The sequence below is a fragment of the Pituophis catenifer genome, unplaced genomic scaffold (assembly GCF_029215685.1).
Source record: "Pituophis catenifer annectens isolate HBS135680 unplaced genomic scaffold, rPitCat1.0.hap2 SCAF_2, whole genome shotgun sequence".
NCBI lineage: Eukaryota > Metazoa > Chordata > Lepidosauria > Squamata > Colubridae > Pituophis > Pituophis catenifer.
Genome location: NW_027256882.1, coordinates 139,155,425 through 139,174,687, shown reverse-complemented (window position 1 = coordinate 139,174,687; position 19,263 = coordinate 139,155,425). Strand labels below are relative to the sequence as shown.

Genomic DNA, 19,263 nt, shown 5'->3' with positions numbered 1-19,263 from the left:
ATAGTACAGTATGCAGCGGCTCCCTTGGTGGCTCAGTGGCTAAGACGCTGAGCTTGTCATTCAGAAAGGTTGGCGGTTCAAATCCCTAATATAGGTCTCCTGCGTGAGCAGGGGGTTGGACTAGATGACCTCCAAGGTCCCTTCCAACTCTGTTACTGTATGTACAGCTTTATTTAATTTATAGGGGCTCTGGTCCCACTATCATCGTACAGCTTCCCCTAAGAAGCTAGATTGTTGTTATTTGTTAGATTAGATCAAATTTTATAGTCCTTCCAGAAGAAGTTAAAGTGGAGGTCTTTCAAGAGTTTTTTACATTTTAATTTATTGAGGGAACGCCATATAGATATTTGTATTTTTATTTTTTAAATAAATATTTATATATAAATATGGCCCAAGTACCATATGGATTTTCCCCAAGGATCTTGTGGAAAGTTTGAGTGATGCAGTGGCATAGAGATGGAGCTCTCGCCTCACAATCAGGAGGCTGTAAATTCAATCCTAGGTAGAGGCAGATATTTCTCTCTCTGGGCACAATGAGTAAATATCAGCTGTGAACTCTGTATTGGCAATAGGAAGGGCCAATCCGACCAGTAAATATTCAGCTCCATTCAGCTGCCCCAACTCCCCCCCCCCCCGATGCAAGGGATTACGGGGTCATTAAATGACGAAAAAATCCCACAATAATCTTGTGGATGGTTTGGCTGATGGCCTTGTCTACCAATAGCATGAAGTGGTATTTTGGGCCCTTGACAAAATTGTTCCTGAGTGGCTTCTTTCTACCAGACATCTTAGGCAGCTTATTGGGTTTCCAAGGGCTTTCAGGAGATGAAGTGACAGAAGTGATGCTTCAAATGCAGATGGAGAAAAATTAAAACTTAATTTGTCTGAATATGGCTGTGTGCCCTCAGGTTTACCCCATGGCCAATAATGTAGGCAAAGTATTCAAGTGGTTGGAAGTCTTTAGAGATTCTCAGTCATCCAGGCCATGGTTGTCCCAAAGGTGCTTTTTTTCAGGAGGCAACTGGACTTTCTTGTTTTTTCTTTTGAAGACGTTTCACTTCTCATCCAAAAATCTTCTTCAGCTCTGACAATTCCCCGCTATCCTGTCAGAGCTGAAGAAGCTTCTTGGATGAGAAGCGAAACATCTTCAAAAGAAAAAACAACAAGTTTTTTCCTTGTTGCCTCCTGAAAAAAAAGCACCTTTGGGATATTCAACTCGTTGTTTTCCAGCGCTTCCTTTCCTGCTAGCCAACTCCCTTTTTGGTAGGAGATACCCTGTGATTATGTTGCTTGACATTTTACTGGTAAAGTCACTCAAATTCACCTGGATCTGGTGAATCCACTTGGGCAGGGCATTGTGCAGTGACTAGGACATCATCTTTTCAAGGCACTTGGCTTTTCTTTTGGCTTGTTACCTCTGATGAAATGGGTAGTTTGCTTTTTAAGATGTCCTTGTCCACCTATGACTTGGATCCTTGTCTCTCCTGACTTCTTTGGATAATTTGGGGGGGGGGGGATGGATATTAGTCTCCTGGATCAAAGTGATTCTTAATGTCTTATTGTGATAGTGGTAAATGCCAGCACGTACACTGGTGTTGGTCATCTTCTGCCTGAATAGGCCTTCTAAGGATCCAGAGATGTTGGATTGCTACCACCCAGGTTGCAATCTTCTTTTCTGGGTGAAAATTGTTCAGATGGTGGTTTTACAGACAAAGCAGATTATGTGGACTCAGGCAGCATTGATTATTTTTTATTGATGATGTAGAGTGCATGTTCTGATCCTCTTGGACCTCTCACTGGACTTTTATATTGTAGACAGTGGCATCTTTTTGGATTAGCATTAGGGTCTGGGAATTGGGCTGCCATATAAATTTTCTTAAGGGGGTGTGATGGCTCAGCAGTTAAAGATGCTGAGCTTGTTAGCTGGAAACCTGACAGCCTGGGTTTGAGACCTGAACACCACATAATGGGGTGAGCTCCTGTTACTTGCCCCAGTCCCTGCCCTACTTAGCTGTTTGAAAACATGCAAATGCAAATAGATAAATAGGTAACACTTCAGTGGGACGGTAACAACGCTCCATGTGCTTCAGCATACAGTTATGCTGATCACATGAACACAGAAGTGTCTTCAGACAATACTGGCTCTCTCGGATAAGAAACAGATGAGCACTGCCCCTAGATAACTTGACTTTATCTTTATCAATTTTCTTAATAAATAAATAAATAATCTTTTGTAAGAAGTTAAAAATAGCTTTCCAAGAGGACTTTTGGAGTCTGATTCCATACATTGTTTGGGGATGTTTTAACATATTTATATTATTATTTACTTGTTAATAACTTTTGTAATTTACATATTATTGTATTGTGGATATCTTAGGCTTATACATTTTGTTATTATCTTTATACCACCAAGAGTCTGTAAACTGAAGTACTTATGAGAAGTTCAGACTTGAAGATATTTTAGCTAACCATTTGGGTATAAATGACTTCCTATAATCTATCTCTCTAGAATATTTCCCTAGACAGAATTTACTCATCCAATAAATTCCCCTATTTTGTCAATGATATAAAAATACTTGCTGGCATTTCCTCAGCAACTGAAATGGGATGGGGAAGAAACACTTAATGAAAAAGCCTCACTAATCATTTGTTTTCTCTGTGGATGGGTTTTCCCTGTTGATTTGGAATCTCATTAAGAGTTACAGTCTATCTGCAATAGGTATTCCTGCATTAATTAAAAGCAGACAAATATCTGTTACTTGGTAAGTGAGCAACATGACAAAACAATCAAGAAATAAGAAGGGTTTCTAGCTTTGGACCTAGTCAAATAAAGGCAGGGGTTTTCAACCAGCACCAAAACATAGTGGTTTTATTGCCAGAAATAAACAATAGATGCTAAAATAAATTGTCCTTTGTGCTGCCCCCCCCCCAACACAATAGACACTCAAATTAAACTTACACTAAATAAACATGAATGGAGAATATTTTAACTTATGTGTTCTATTCTAACAATACTCAAGGCAATTAATAAAATTAGAAACAACAAAAAGTTAACAACATAACATAAATACTGAAAGAGACAGAAAAAAATAGTTTAACATTTAGAACCTGGCAAAGGAGACACATATTGACAGGTTGTTAAATCTTTGACTAAAAGGAGACAAAGACAACTCCCAAGTGAACGTGTTCCACTACCTTGCAGCTTTCATATCAGAAAGACAGGTCTCAAGCAAATGGAGGCTTCTTCCAAAGGAATTCTTGTTGAGATCTTTACAGCCAGACAGTCCCCAGGGACAAATGCCTTAAGCTATTTAGAACTTGAGAAGTTAACACCAACAATTCAAAGTGTGCTCACTTTAAAGTAGCTGGCAGATAGTGAAGTTTTTTTAAAAAAATATAGGCACATTCTCGCATGGGTCAGTCAGCCAGCCAGCTGCAGTTTTTATCAACTTTTTAGACAGATATTTGTAGCTAAGTCAAACCAGCTGAGGTGGGACACTGCTGGCTTATGCTTGTTCCTTACAGTCAAAATACTCTTAGGACAAGGGTGATTTTTTTTTTCTGCCTTGGGTATTTTGCCATCTTTCTTTGGAAGAAGGCATACAGAGAAGCAAAGATATTGCAAAACAGTTATCCATCATAGCCTGGACTTGAAATCTTTAAAAGAATCCTAATAATAGCTAAAACAAACTTCAGCAGACCTGACCAATACTGGCAAGCTAGTTAGCAAATAGGTAATAAAAACATATTTTGTAATGCAGATGGTACAATGTCCACTTTAAAATATACTCCATTTGCTTTTATGACATAATCATAATTTTGCTTCAAGGTAGACAATAAAGAATGAACAAACAGCTAGATAATCAAACATTAACATTTTGCTTTTTATTGTTTTATACTGTATTGGATTCCCAGGAAATACAAATGTACAAGAGAAATTGCAATTTAGCTCAATTTGCAATTCATATACCTTGTTAAAGACCCAAATTTCTCCATTCACTGTTGGCCTGGGGACACCATGTCCATTATAATGGAAAAGGACTCTTTCTTCTTTGGCATTTCGACGCAATGAAGTACACAGTTTCTTAACTTCATCAACTGTAGGATCTAGACTCTGTTTGTACCGGGCCTAGTTGCAAAAAAAGAAAAAAGAAAAAAAAGAATGAATTTTGCTTTTGCAAATGGAAATGCACAATCATTGAAAATTATCTGAAATATTGTGGGATGTACCAGAAGGAACCATGCGTTTATCTATCATATATATATATATATATATATATATATACATACATACATACATACATACATACATATACATATACACATACACATATACATATATATATATATACATATACATACATACATACATATACATATACATATATATATATATATATATATATATATATATATATATATATGCTATTTTCTTTTAAGATTAGCAACATTAAATCAAGTGCAGAAAAAAGAATAAGAAGCAATATGTAGAAAAAAATTAAAAAGAAAGAAGTTAAGGAAAAAGAAATAAGTATCTAACTAAATCTATACTTATGCCATTTACTTTTCCTGCATATATTTGTTCTGCAATTTGATTCTCATTCATTCTCCCTATTCCCGTGATGGTGAACCTATGGCATGCGTGCCACAGATGGCACGCGGAGCCATATTAGTGGGCACACCAGCTCAGCTCTGGGGCGCATGCGTGCGCCGGCCAACTGATTTTCGGGCCTTCTGGGCCCACCAGAAGTAGGGAAACAGGCTGTTTCCTGCCTCTGGAGGGCCTGGGGGTGGGGGTGGGGAAGGCCTGTTTTTCTTTCTTACCTGGCTCCAGATCCTCTCTGTGTATCTGGGAACGGCAAAAACAGCCTTTCCCACTCCCTTGGAGGCCCTATGGAGGCTCAAAGGGCCCATTTCCTCACTCCCGGTGGGACAGAAAGTGACGTTTTTTTCCTGTCCCCAGCCTCCGGAGACTCCTAGAGAGGCTCCTACAGACTCCTAGAGAGGCTTCTAGATACTCCTAGAGAGGTTCTGGAGGCTGGGGACAGCAAAAAATGTCACTTCCTGTTCCACCGGGAGTTGGGAAATGGGCTTTTTCAGCCTCCATAGGGCCTCCAAGGGAGTGGGAAAGGCTGTTTTCGCCGTTCCCAGATACAAGAGAGGATCTGGAACCAGGTAAGAAAGAAAAACGGGCCTACCAGGCCATCATGTGCCAGGAGCGGGGGGGGGGGAGGGGGAGAGGCTTGCGCACACATGCGCGTGGGCACGTGCGCGCATGACCCTCCCCCGCCCCCACCTCTCCTGGCACGCGATGGCAAAAAGGTTAGCCATCACTGCCCTATTCCATTAACATACCTTAGTCATTTATTCTTGATCTATTCCCCTTGTTTTAGTACAGATATTTCTTAAATATTCCATGCACGTTTCATTCTATTTACTTTTACGTTTCTTCTAACATATCCAGCTTTATTCACTCTAGTGGTGGGTTTCAATTTTTTTTACTATTGGTTCTGTGGCCGTGGCTTGGTGGGCATGGCAAGGGAAGGATACTGTAAAATCTCCATTCCCACCCCACTCCAGGGTAAGGATACTGTAAAATCTCCATTCCCTCTCCAATCCGGGGGAAGGTTACTGCAAAATGACCATTTCCTCCCAATCAGTTGAGACTCGGGAAGCAGAGAATAGATGGGGGCGGGGTCAGTCAGAATTTTTACTACCGATCTCCAAACTAATCAAAATTTCTGCAGAACTGGTCAGAACCTGCTGAAACCAACCTCTGATTCACTCCCACATAACAAAATTCATTTTTGCTTCTGTCTACAAACACTCATCCCTCATTACATACTACATGTTATCTACTACCTTTCTACTAAATTTGCATGTCTTTATATTTCTCCATTCCTTTTCTAATATTTAAGAAAAAATTCTACCGAGGATAAGATCAATAAATGACTATGCATTATTGTTACGTCACTTTGACAATTTCCCATGAAGTCTTATTTTTATTATTAAACAACTCAATCCAATAAAATAACTTCAAAATATTCACTAATATACAAACAATTCTCTTCAAAATATGAAGTGCCAAAAGAACTATAACAGTTAAAGCAATTAGAAAGGTAAAGATAAAGATAAAAAAAGATTTTGGCAAGTACATTTTTTTCCTTCCTGGTGTTTTTCCCACAAGTGCATGGTCCACTTTTTTTTTTTTTTTTTTTTTGATCAATCAAGTGTTGAACCATTTATCGCGACCAGAATTGATCAGCTTGTTGCCCAAACCTAATGTTGTGGGTTGAGAGGGAGTGACTGGCCTAAAATATGAGCCACAGTAGCACAGTGATTAGAGTGCAGTACTGCAGGCTACTTCTGCTGACTATCAGCTGCCTGCAATTTGGCAGTTCAAATCTCACCAGGCTCAAGGTTGACTCAGCCTTCCATCCTTCCGAGGTGGGTAAAATGAGGACCCAATTGTTGGGCGGCAATATGCTGACTCTGTAAACCGTTTAGAGAGGGCTGTAAAGCACTGTGAAGCGGTATATAAGTCTAAATGCTAGTGTTAGAGCTAAAGTAATCTAGCCATCTTTCATGCTGAAGGTGGTACTAGAACTCATGGTCTCCTGGTTTCTAGCTTGATGCCTATCATACTCCAAATAACATACCCATTCTTGCAAGATCTGGGGAACACCTCAGAAGCTTTCTGAAGGCTTTCTGAAGTATCATGAGACCAGGCCACATGATTTGGACAATAGTGTGAGTGGCCTCTGGAAGAAGGCTTGGCATAGCCAGCAGCTTTACCTCACACATAGTAGGGTCAGGCCAAATGTGCCTCATCAGCAGGAGGAAAGTGACGAAGGTCATTTGGGCATGACAGGGCCTGTGGAACACAGTGTGGATGAAGCTTCCCAGGAAGCGGTACAAAGGTACAGCTGCCTCTGGAAACCTCAGCTACCCCAGCCATGTTGCTGGCCTAAACTGGGGCGGCTGAGGTTTCCAGAGGCGGCTGTACCTTTGTACTCCAATGTGGCTCAGGGGCTTTTTGCAGCCCCAGAGCTGCAGCACCCCAAGAGGCCTGAGCCACAACATATTCTTTCTCTAGACTCCCTGCACTTATGCCACACTGCAGCACACTCACCCCAAACTTGAGTACAGCTTATATTGCCCACTCAGGTCCTTTCCTACCCACTGATGCACCTCCCTCCTGCATTCCTTATCTGGAACTCCTTCCATTTAATGAGCCTGACATCTGGAGCTATGACGGAATGTGTTGGGATTATAGTTGCTAAGCAATGTGGTCGCATGATTTCTCTCTTTACAACTACATTGCTTAGCAATGGAAATTTCTGTCCCAGTTGTGTAAGTTGAGAACTACCTGTACACAATAATTTTATTTTCCTGTAAGGCACAACTGAAACTGCTACAAACCAGACCAATTCCTGTGTGATAACTTTACTTCTCTAGAGAAATATCATGAGAAGACAAAATATGACTTGGCTGCCTAAACTGAAATATTTTTTCCTGAAAAATTACTATCAATAGAAGGTTGTAATATTGCAATTGGCTTTCATATTTAAGTCTCTTGGAAGTTTTTTCCAAGGAAGAAAAGTAATTCATCTACCCTGGTCATACTTGGTTTTGTATCAGCCTCAACTGATTTAGTAAAATTTGAATGAAGACTGAAAATCAATTCTTATTCATTGGAAAGTCTGGTCAAAGAGAAGGAGACCACCCCAAGCAATAGCAGCACGAAGTACATCCTGCATTTAAACAAAATTATACAACATGCTTATCTCAAGTTACACAATATCCCTTCACAATATTATTTTACTGGCTACCAAAATGAAATACAACATTTTGTTGTATCCGAATTGGCCCAGCAATCTTTCGCTACCCATTTTACTGTTCAGGTTCTTGCATTTTTAAAGGAATAAACAGAAACTGAATACAGAGATGATCCTTAGCATTACAGGCTATTGCAGCACAATATTTCACCTCTCTTGTCTGTATTCATGAACAAAAGACAGGCAGCTGTAAGAAAGACCCTGCAGTTTGTCAGTCAGTAATGCCACTCATAGGGAACTGCGTTAATGCAAGCATTGCCTTGTATCTTACAATTTCATTATGAAGACGCCGATTTCCAAAATTTATGTCCTAAATCGCATTCTCCCTTTTGGCATCTTTCTAAGACATGATCATTAAAGCCCTTGAGTGGCAGGCAGTTTTTCAGCTGGGAGAAGGGTATTTATGGGAAATTTCCTCACTTGAATTTCTATCATATGCCTAACATACACTTCAAAGTGAGCTCAACATTAGTGAAAGTGAATGGATATTTTAAAAAGAAAGGAATCCCACAGCTGCCAGAGCTCTACAGAGAAAACCTAACACTTTCATAGAATTCTAAACATACAATTGCAAGAGCAAAAAAAAAAGGGGGGGGGAGAAAAACAAAGAGCCTCTAAATCAGGGGTTTCAAACTGGTGGCCCGCAGGCTGGATGCGCAGGCCACGCCCACTTCAGCTGTGCAAAGGGGAAAAACATCGTAATACATCATGTGACGGCAGCATAACACCGCGAGTTTGATACCCGTGCTCTAAATAATCAGAAAAATACCTATTATGTTGATCACCACTTTTCCTTCCTTCTAATAAAAAACATTTTGATACACAAAGCAAATGTATTTATTTTGCCCTTGAAAGGCTTATTTTACTTTTTTTTGCCATGGTCATTAAGCAAATCATTATGGTCGTTAAGCAAATTCAACCTCCCCCTGTGCAGTCTGCTTGTCAGAAATCCCTTAGGAGGGAAACAAATTGTGATCATTTGACCCCAGGATGCTGCAACTGCTAAGTGCCTAAATTTGCATCATGTGACTGCAACAATCCTAAATGCGAGAACCAGTCGTAAATTACTTTTTTCAAGGTTGTAAGTTGAGGATTACCTACTCTTATCCCATGCCTCCTTACAGTGACCTCAGGGGAATATTGACAGGACTTAATACATTCTCACAACGTATTAATTGAAGCTCAACAAGAATTGGCAAGCAGATTTCTCATTCCTAAATTCAACCACAGAATCAGGCACCATAAGACAAGCATTAAAGAACAGCTCAAATATTTTTATCAACTAACTTCTTGATGCAAAATTATCTATCTTGTAAAATCCAGATTTGAAAATAGCAAGAGAGGACATTGGGGGGGGGGGGGGTTGCAGCATCTACTCCGTGCAGGATGAGTTTTTACCATTTGAGCAGCCTTCCATAAATATCATGTGCCAGAAAGTGCTGAGTAGTAATACTTTCCATTAAAACTCATTCCATCATTTAGATATGGCCCGACAACCCTAAATACTACAGAATGTCTTTGATTTATAGAGAATTAATGGACATTTCCAAACACTAAGCCTACAACTATTGTTTGTAAATCATTAAGTTATTGTTAAATTATTGTTGTGGTTGAATTATAAGTGGTTAAATAACTGTTAAAGTAATAGAAGTTTTATGCTAAACATTCAGAACATAAGGAATTGACTTGTGAAATGAACTTAAGATTTGCTTCAGAGATGTGATTCACGCCAGGGAGGCCACATGATTCAGCTCACTGAAGTGAAAAAGCCACCCAATTTCCCTTGGCAAAGGAAATCATGTGGCCTTATCTTGCCTTAGGAATTTTCCTGTTTCTGGAAAAGGCTTTATTCAGACAAGTCCCCTCCCTTGGTGCTGCCAAAAATACTACTAAATTGGGCCATGCCTTCCTGTTAGATTCTACGGTCAAGTGCCAACTGAGGACATCAAACTTCAAGTTTTGAAAAATATCAAATTAACAAGTTTTTCTTTTAAATGTCATGAGTTGACCAATAAGGGAAAATTAATTATCTCTAAATATGTAGCTAAACAGAGCATGGAAGAAGAAATGCTTTTTTCTCAAGCCTTGAAGACCACCATTAAAATTGATGGTAAATATGCTGAAATTATTTGAAATAAATAAGAATTCTAATGAATTGGCTAGAATTTATACTGATGTTCTTCCAACAATAATAGCTAGAATTGGGAGAGGATATAAGGTTTCAATTAAAAGCTTCAAATTTAACTATAAAAATTAGACATTTAATTTAGTAGACAATTACAGTCCAGAAAAAAAAAAACACCTTGTTTCCAACAATGTGGGGGAACCTCTCAGCAGGCTTCAGGAATTTACAGTCAAATCACATAATGTAAAATTGTGCACATGACTTCTTTTTCTCTTTCTCTTAATATTCAGACTCTAATGTTCCTTCTTTCTGTTGCCCAATATTGTGACTAACTATTTGCTATCATGCCATTCAGTTTCCCATCTTCAATTGGAAAGAAACTAATACATTTATGCTGTTCATCAGCAAGGATTGACAGAGATTGCTCATTGCAGACTGCTGCTAAACAGACATTTGCAACATGCAAAACGAATCATTTGCAAATCTAGAAGAACCATTTTTCTTGTTTATGTTAGATTGATTGCGATATATATGGTCTTTATGGTACTAATCGGTTGCTGGCTAGTTATAATAACAAGTTTATTGGTTGAGAACAGATGGTATAGTTTAATCCTTCTGGATGATTGCAATCATTAATCTGTTGGGTATTTAATTGTAGACTTATGTTATTTTAAATTCTGAAGGTGGTGGCTGATACCAATTCAGACTTATTCCATTGTGCTTTAATTCTAATAAGGATGAGCACTTCTATGCCCATTTATATTGCCTTTTATTATGAACCCCAGGGATGTTGGATTACAAATGGATGAAAAACCTCTGGAGGCACAAGTTATCCAGCCTGATAGAATTGAGGAACAATTACGGTGGTAAGATAATTTATATCTTTCCTAACATACAATCACTACTTACTACAAAAGCTGCCAGATAAATCACTTTGGGAAAAGTTACATAGAACAGAGCCTTCAATTACCACCAAATAGACATATGCTCAGATTCTACCAAAGAAGCTCTCCTTTTGCTGTCAGCCAAAATACCTTTGCTGATAGTAGGCAGAATAATAGCTAACTGGCAGCATAATTGGAAAACATCAGATTGCATGCCCCTAAACATGAAATGGGCAAATTGTTGCACAACAGAAATGGACACTGCTCTCATTATGATCCAGCACAAATCTGATGATTGTACCCTGCAGGTCACTGTGTGCAAACTGGAAGCTGCTTCAGGAATTCATGCTGCTTTCCTTCATACAGCCTCATACAAATTTCTGTTTGATTCCTATCAGTCTAAGGCAGAGCTAAGGATGATGCTTATATCATTGTTTCCCACAACAAATGCTAACTGAGTTTGAAATAAGACAGCAAGCTTCAGTTATGACAGGAACACTTGTTTGCATGCTATACTTGTACTTTGCAAAACTACTGCATCTCTTTATTGCATTTATAAATTTACTTTGATTTTGTAACCCACACCCAACCCATGGGTAGCACACAGTAGAGAAAACCACTAAAACTAAAACAAAAGTTATAATTAATAATAGCTCATTCCTCCAGCTAATATGGCTGCCATTATATTTAATTCTGGTTAAAAGTGTGGTGGAATAAGGTATTCTTAGAGTCCTAAATATGCCAGGAGTGATGGGGTTACAGAAACCACTAGGCCCAAGTATGGGCCACAACAAAAAGGATTTGTTACTTAATGCATGTTCCTCTAATCACGCATGGAACAGGGACTTTCTGCAGGATTTCTCATGATATTCTTACCAGACAGGACAGATTCAAGCTTGGCAAGGTGGTACCCAATGCCATGAAAATCTTTGTAGATAATAACCAGCATTTTGCCTTGATCCCTGATTCCTAACTGTAACTAGTACAGTGACTTCCGTTTTTCCACCAAATAAGTATGATATTCAAAATATAATTACCACCTAGGTTTTCACAAATATATTGCATTTTTAATAAAGAAATTTGAGGGAAAGATTTCTCATCAATGTCTTAAGAGTAGATTTGGAGTTACATCTAATTTCATACAATTCATTTCTTTTCTTTTTCCAAGTTTTGAAATCTGGGTTTTGTCATCCTGCCTTTTTGAGTCAGCAGCCATATAAATTGTTTCACAGCCTTGGAAGTTTCTGCACTGGGTCTAGGACAACACACCACAGCCAACTCGCCATGGCCAACTCTCCACAGGACAACTCCCCACAGGATAACTCCCCACAGGACAAGAGTTACACTAATATCAGAAAAATGGTGGAATAGAATAATTAAAGAAAGGATGCCAAAGGAGGGACAAAATGAAAAGTATGAATGACAAAATTTAAAATATTTTTATTTTAAATAATTAAATTGAATTGTTGAATTGCCCCACGGCGAGTTGTCCCACAGAGGTTGGCCATGGCGAGTTATCCCATGGTGAGATGACCCTAGCGAGATGGCCCATTCCATCTACACCTCTACCTTGCTAACCTTTACCCTTACACCTTCAATGATGGTAGGTTCTTGGGAGAACAGTTGAGATGCAATAAAATCTATTAAATGAGTATTAAAGCAGCTTTTAATATTGGAAAGAATTTATCTTACAATCATTTTTAAAATTAATTACATTCATTTCATTTATTTTTTCATTTCCTGTACAGATAATTAGTGCAGTTTGTTCCTTTTACAATTATTGTAATGTTGATGCTATGCTCTGCCTTTCTTTCTCTGCTTCTCTTTTTCTTTTGTATTAGTCATTTTTCATGGCCTGGGGTTCCAAAATGATAGTTTCAAAGTGAATACCTAATTTTTACTTAGGACAAGTACACTTTTAATCCCCAAACAAATTTTCAATAATAAATGTGTTATTGTAGTGAATAAGATTCCCCAAAGTATGCTTCAGCATCTCTTGCTACTTCCAAGTCACAGATGAGAAACACAATTTTACAGTGTTTATATGCACTAGAAAAGTTCTTGCTGATTATTTCTATAAAACGTCTTCTGCTCAGGTTTCCCTGATGATGAGAAATAAAATTTGATTACTGATTAGGGTTATCAAAAAGGTTAAGCTAAACTGCAGTGGTTTGGGTGGTGGCAGCTGGTTCCATCAGTCATTCTGAGCTTCCCACTAGTTTTGGAAAAGAGACCATGGTCTGGGTTACCTTGTGTCACCTGGTGAAGTCTACGAAGTATGCTTTATCTGTCATGGCATTTGCCTTCTGAACAAGTTCTCCTTGGAGAGACATGGTCTTCCTATTGGCCCTCTGTAATGCAGTACATATTTTCCACCCCAGGCATTGGAACCAGGACATTATTGGAGCTCTGGTATGTGTGAGATCAAAGGGTGTGAGACTTTGCCCTTTCTTTTCTCGCTCTTTTTAAAGTTGATTTTTGAAAATTGTTAGCAAGGCTACTTAACGTGAATGACTGAACTATGGAAAATAATTTATTCAGATTCAAATATCATTGAACAATGATCAGCAGACCAAAGGGGATTCACGACCAGAAATAAAATATTCAGGGATGTAGAACTGGAAGAGATTCAGAAAAATCCTGAAAATGGAAGACCAAAATAAATAATAATAGAATAGTAAAAAAAAAACCTCTGATGATGATGGGAAGAGATAGATACTAGTAAGGAAGAGAATGATGATGATGATGATGATGATGATGATGATGATGATGATGATGATGATGATAATAATAATAATAATAATAATAATAATAATAATAATAATAATACAGTCTTAATAAATTATTTGACAGTTTTGTGGGAATTAGTTGTTAAGCAGAGTAATGGCATTCGGGAAAAAACTGTCCTTGTGTCCAGTTGTTTGGTGTGCAGTGCCCTATAGTGTAAATCTTAAAGAAATTAAGACCAGATGCGAGTAGCTTGAAAAGCATGAAAGAACAAAAAAGTATGTGTGCATCAAGACACAGTTAGGACTAGAAAAATTATAGAAGCTTTGAAATCATAAAACAACAAATAACTGGAATAGTGGAGGCAGCTTTCAGTAAAACAGTTTACATCTTGCAACAATACCTTTAGTATTATTAATCGACATCTATCTATCCAGGACCTTTGGGAAAGTCTCGGTAGAAAGATAAGAATGAAAAATGTAATTTAAATATTTGACTAAACAATCAAACAAAAAATTACAATCAAATCAATAAAAGATAAAGATGAACCATGATGAAACGAGGGATCTCATTCTCCTTTGCAAAAGCCCTGGGTGAAGAGCCATGGCCTTCAGGGACTTCACATATAACAGACCTAAACTATTAGCACTATTTAGAGGTAGGTTGGATGTAAAATCTAAATAAATTTGCCTATCAATGGAAAAGAAAAATATAAATATTTAAGGCTGAATTCTCACTCAATGCCCTCTAATATTTTAGCTGGAAATAAGCACAATGTATAGTCTGGCTCTAGCCCACATTTTGCAATCAGAGACTTAAAAGGTTTACTCTGAAATGGACTTATCAAGTGGGATTCAATGTTAATTACATTTGAAACTCACACATGGAAATCAATGAGATTTGCTTGTGATGTTAGGTTGAGTCTATTTGTTTTTTACGGTTCTGCCCTAAAGGTCTCTAAATCTGAATCCAATGTATTAGTGCAATAGAAATAATAATGACAAGTGTAAAACAGAATTGCTAGAGGGGAATATAAACTTCATAGAATATCTAATCCTGAAATAGACTGTTTCATTAATTTATCACATTTATAATCATCCCAAGCTAAAGGTCTCTATGCAATACACAAGAAAAACAAGATTATAAAATTAACATACTATAATTCTCAAATCAACACTTATGTTCATTGCCATCAGTCAGTCCTTCAACTGGGCCAAAAACATGCTAAAACAACATAGGCTTTACTTATTGCACAATGGTAACAGGGCAGAAGCTGTGCTATGTCAGGGAGGGGTATTCAGTGAATGGTAGCTCTACTGCAGACAAGATCTGGTGCCTATTACACCTTCCATGGACTTTTTGCAGAAGGCATTTTCATTAGCCTTCTCTTTGACTGAGCTTGACAGAATGATTCAATTCTGGAAAGGTATTACCTGATGAATCCCAGTGCATAAAGGTGATAAGCAGAATAACCTTCCATAAAGGTGATAACCAGCACCAAATGTTGTACTGCAAAATCTTCTCCCACGGGAACTCCCCAGAAATTAATGAAAGCTACTTAGATTTAAATATCAGAATACAATTTTTTATGTATGCTCATGAAGAAAGGCATTTCCTTTAAATAAAGTTTCTCTTATTAAACAGTATGGAATCAAAGTCTACTTCACTTCTTCAGAACTTCTGTGAGCCATTTCTCATTCCTTTGAGATGATTGCCCAGATGAGTCCTTTGATCAGAAACAAAGTTCAAGTATTATTTTATTTTATTTTTTTGGTTGGAGTAATTCTTTTGGTCTAGTAGATCAGAAAAGTAGGTAAAGTAAAAAGATCTATAAAATAAAAAATATACTTTGAAACAAAATTAGGAAAGGTTTTCTTAGAAGCTTGGAAGATCTGGGTCAGCATCTCATGCATTTATTCAAAACAGAATTACACAATATCCATTTGGAAGGCCTGCGGTAAACCTAATTTGAGAACAATGAAAAAAATACCCTATAGTTGTTTAAAGTCTCAAATATGACATTAACCTACTTTATTAATTAATATGGGTATTTGTTTTGACACTTCTTGTGTATAATTTCATTCATTTGGAATGTGAGATACTCCTCCAAAGTCTTTGGAATGAAGTAATTAAGAATCTAAGTTTATAAATAATCAATGTTCTTGTAATGAACTCATTGTCTGGCATCATTCTGCAAGATTATTTGGACTAATATTGTAGAAAAATCTTCTTTCAGTCCGCTTTCAGTTTGACACTCATTTCCCAGACTCCACAATTTAGATAGTTTTTAACGATTAAAAAAACTAAGAATAATATGGGTGGGGGGAGAGGGAGCACACATTAGGAATAAGAACATAAAACACAAGAAGGGAATATTCAGTGTCCCACAATAGCCAACTGCATTTAAAGGATGCAGAATTGAAGGATAAAAGTCCTCTGCCATGGCAGTGGTCTGGCAACCTATCAGGCCCTGAAATCTCATTGCATTTACATTCATAGATTACTTTGTAATAAATTGGGGGGGGATGCTTTCTTTTTCTCTATCCACAGGCCATGCATGATTATCATGTCTCCCATACCCTTCTTTGCTGCAAACTGAACAATTCTAACTTTTATAGAGGTTTCTTAGAGGATAGCTGCTATACCCCTTAATTTTTCCCCCCATAATATTCTTTAGGTAAGATGATGAGAACTACACAGTATGTTCTCACTATAGATTTGTATAAGAGCACCATTTGAATGTTTATTCTATCTTCAGTTCCATTCTAGGTATGATATTTTCCAGGTATGATATTTTCCTTTATTAACAGCAGCTGCCCAGTACAAACTCCAGGAAATATAGTGAGTTCTTCATCACATAATCAAAGAGGTAGGACCAGCATATGATGAAATATGTTTGGGTGAAGAAAAAGCTAAGATCGACCATACAAATATGCTTAGAATGTAGTTAGTGGAGAGCCCAAGACAGTATTAGTCACTCAAAATCTAGAAGCCAAAATGTTAGAAGAAAAAAAACCAGGTTTTCCTGCAGGTTAATCATGAATTAGGGACGCAGTGGCTCAGTGGCTAAGACGCTGAGCTTGTCGATCAAAAGGTTGGCAGTTCAGTGGTTCGAATCTCTAGTGCCGCGTACCGGGGTGAGCTCCCGTTACTTGTCCCAGCTTCTGCCAACCTAACAGTTTGAAAGCACATAAAAATGCAAGTAGAAAAATAGTGACCACCTTTGGTGGGAAGGTAACAGCGTTCCATGCGCCTTTGGTGTTGAGTCATGTTGGCCACATGACCACGGAGATGTCTTCGGACAGCACTGGCTCTTCAGCTTTGAAACGGAGATGAGCACCGCCCCCTAGAGTCAGGAACGACTAGCATGTATATGCGAGGGGAACCTTTACCTTTACCTTTAATCATGAATTATCCAAATCCCAGGCGTAGGACTTCAAAGAATGTTTTGAAGGTTTTGGTGTGGTGTTTACAGATGCACCAGAAACAATGCATTAACTGAACACAGAATAGCTATAGGATACAACTGTCCAATTAGGCAAGCATTATACAGGTGGGTCTTGCTTAGCACGATTAAGGAATCTCGTGAAATGGTCACATAATTCTAATTCACATTATTCACATTATTGAAAGTGATATTTCTATAGATAATATGTTAATTGGTTCCAGCTTGGGGGAAATGGGCAATGAAAAGTTTTAAATATAATTTTTATATATATATTAATGAAACATTACAGCAATAGATTAAAAAGAATATACTTATAATTTAAATTTATGGTTAATAATAGAGTCACGGAGTAGTTATAGAAAGCAAAATAAAAAGGGGACAATTACCATGGTTTTAGACACTCCAACATTTGTCCTATTTTAGTGTTGCTATGACCATGTTCATGTTATTTAGCTACATCAGATTTTTGCTCTAATGTAATAACTTCTTCATTTTTTAAACCTGTACTGTTTTCCGACAACATCTTTCTTTTCTCCATTTTCGACACACAAAGATTAGCAGTGTCTAAAAACCCAACAGCAACTGTACATGTGCTAGCCTCAACGGCAATGTGAGGCTAGGCATGAACTAGCCTCACAGTAACTGAATTCTAGGTTGCATTAAATATGACCTGGTATCAATTTACAATTCATGCTAAATTGAAAGGTCCTTACAGATGTCACCCCCAAAAAGAAACCAGCGAAGAACACAAAAGTCATTATGTACAGAAGAATTAAATTACAGTTGCCCTTTCATTTTACATGTGACTACCATCAGGCATTGGGCTAGAAGCAGCCCTCATGAAAAGTTATGATGATGAAGATCCTATTTATTTTAGGGTTGTAACAAGGATAAAATGGCAGTTCACAGAAGGTACAATGAATTCTGAGCAGCCGATTTAAAATTCAAATAAATAAACATCCAGTGTTGCTCTATTGTAGCCAATAAAACTTAGTAAGGTTGCTGACAAGCTTTTCGTCTACCTCTGCATCCCATTCCAGTATAATGGGATCTCCCTAATGCCATATTTCACTTGCCTGTGCTGTTACTCTTATGTTTTTATATACTCTATACTCTCCTCCAACCAGTTATAACAATTAAGATTTATTTTTCTACTGTGTTTCCCCAAAAATAAGACAGGGTCTTATTTTCTTTTGAACCTCGAAATAAGGGCTTGGCCTTATTTTCAAGGGTTATTATTTTGGGGGTGCAAGAGCAGGGGTGAAATAAAAATTTTTTCCCTACCGGTTCTGTGGGTGTGGCTTGGTCGGGGGAAGTTGTCCTGTGACTGAGAGGGCGTGGCCAACTCGACAGCCACACCGACTCAGTCACAGGACCCCCACCACCAAGCCACACCCACAGAATCTGGTAGGAAAACTTTTTTAATTTCTATTCTGCCGCCCGCTCGCCACCTGCTCTCCCTTCACTTTAGGTCAGGGGCCGTGGCCCAGGGACACGCCATTCCCCGGGGCCCTGGAGCTGCCGCCCACTTTGACCAGGTTGGGGAATGCACCATTCCCTGACTCCGGCCTTGCCCCAGAACCGCCGCCTGCTCGCCGACCACTCGCCCTTCGCCTTGGGTCGGGGGCCGTTGTAGTCTTCTGCGACTGCCCACCACACATGGAGGACTCTCTGCCACAAGTGGCTGCCCTGCCAAGGAAGTCCCGGGATGGTGATGCTTGTGCTGGGGTTGCTGTGGTGGGCTCTTGGTAGCTCAGGCTATGCGGACGCGGTGCCTGGGTGTGGGGGCGAGAGCGGGAGGGCTGCCACCATGGCGGAGGAGGAGCAGGCACTTGAGGTTTCAGTGCCGCAGGCGGCGAAAGGGGCAGGGGACGCAGGACTTCACAGGGATGTGGCTGCCTTGGGAGGGTTGGGGGGTGAGGTACCTGTTTGTGCGTGTGTGTATGTGAGAGAGAGAGCGGGGGCTTATTTTTGGGGGAGGGCATATATTTAGGCCCACCTCAAAAATCAGTCTTGGCCTTATTTTCGGGACATGTCCTATTTGCAGGGAAACACAGTATTGGTCAAATAGTCTTATTTGCATCCAATTCCAGAATTTGCTTGAGTTTTACCTTTCCGATACTGTCCCACCACTCTACCATAAATGAATTGGAACCAGAAAGGATTCTGTGAGCTGCAGATCAGATAATTTGGTTTCACTAGTGATTTCTCCTCCCGGTGTCAGCTGTTTTCCTGCTGGTG

General features: G+C 38.7%; 1 protein-coding gene across 2 annotated transcripts in view; it reads right to left on the bottom strand.

Annotated features, from left to right (window-relative positions):
* Positions 1-19,263, bottom strand: part of RPTOR (regulatory associated protein of MTOR complex 1) — a 423,325-nt gene that overhangs the window by 267,079 nt on the left and 136,983 nt on the right. For both annotated transcript variants that reach the window (XM_070937688.1, XM_070937689.1), the window contains exon 4: positions 3,971-4,129. In XM_070937688.1, the coding sequence (XP_070793789.1) occupies positions 3,971-4,129 (159 nt within the window). The remainder of the gene's footprint in view (positions 1-3,970; positions 4,130-19,263) is intronic.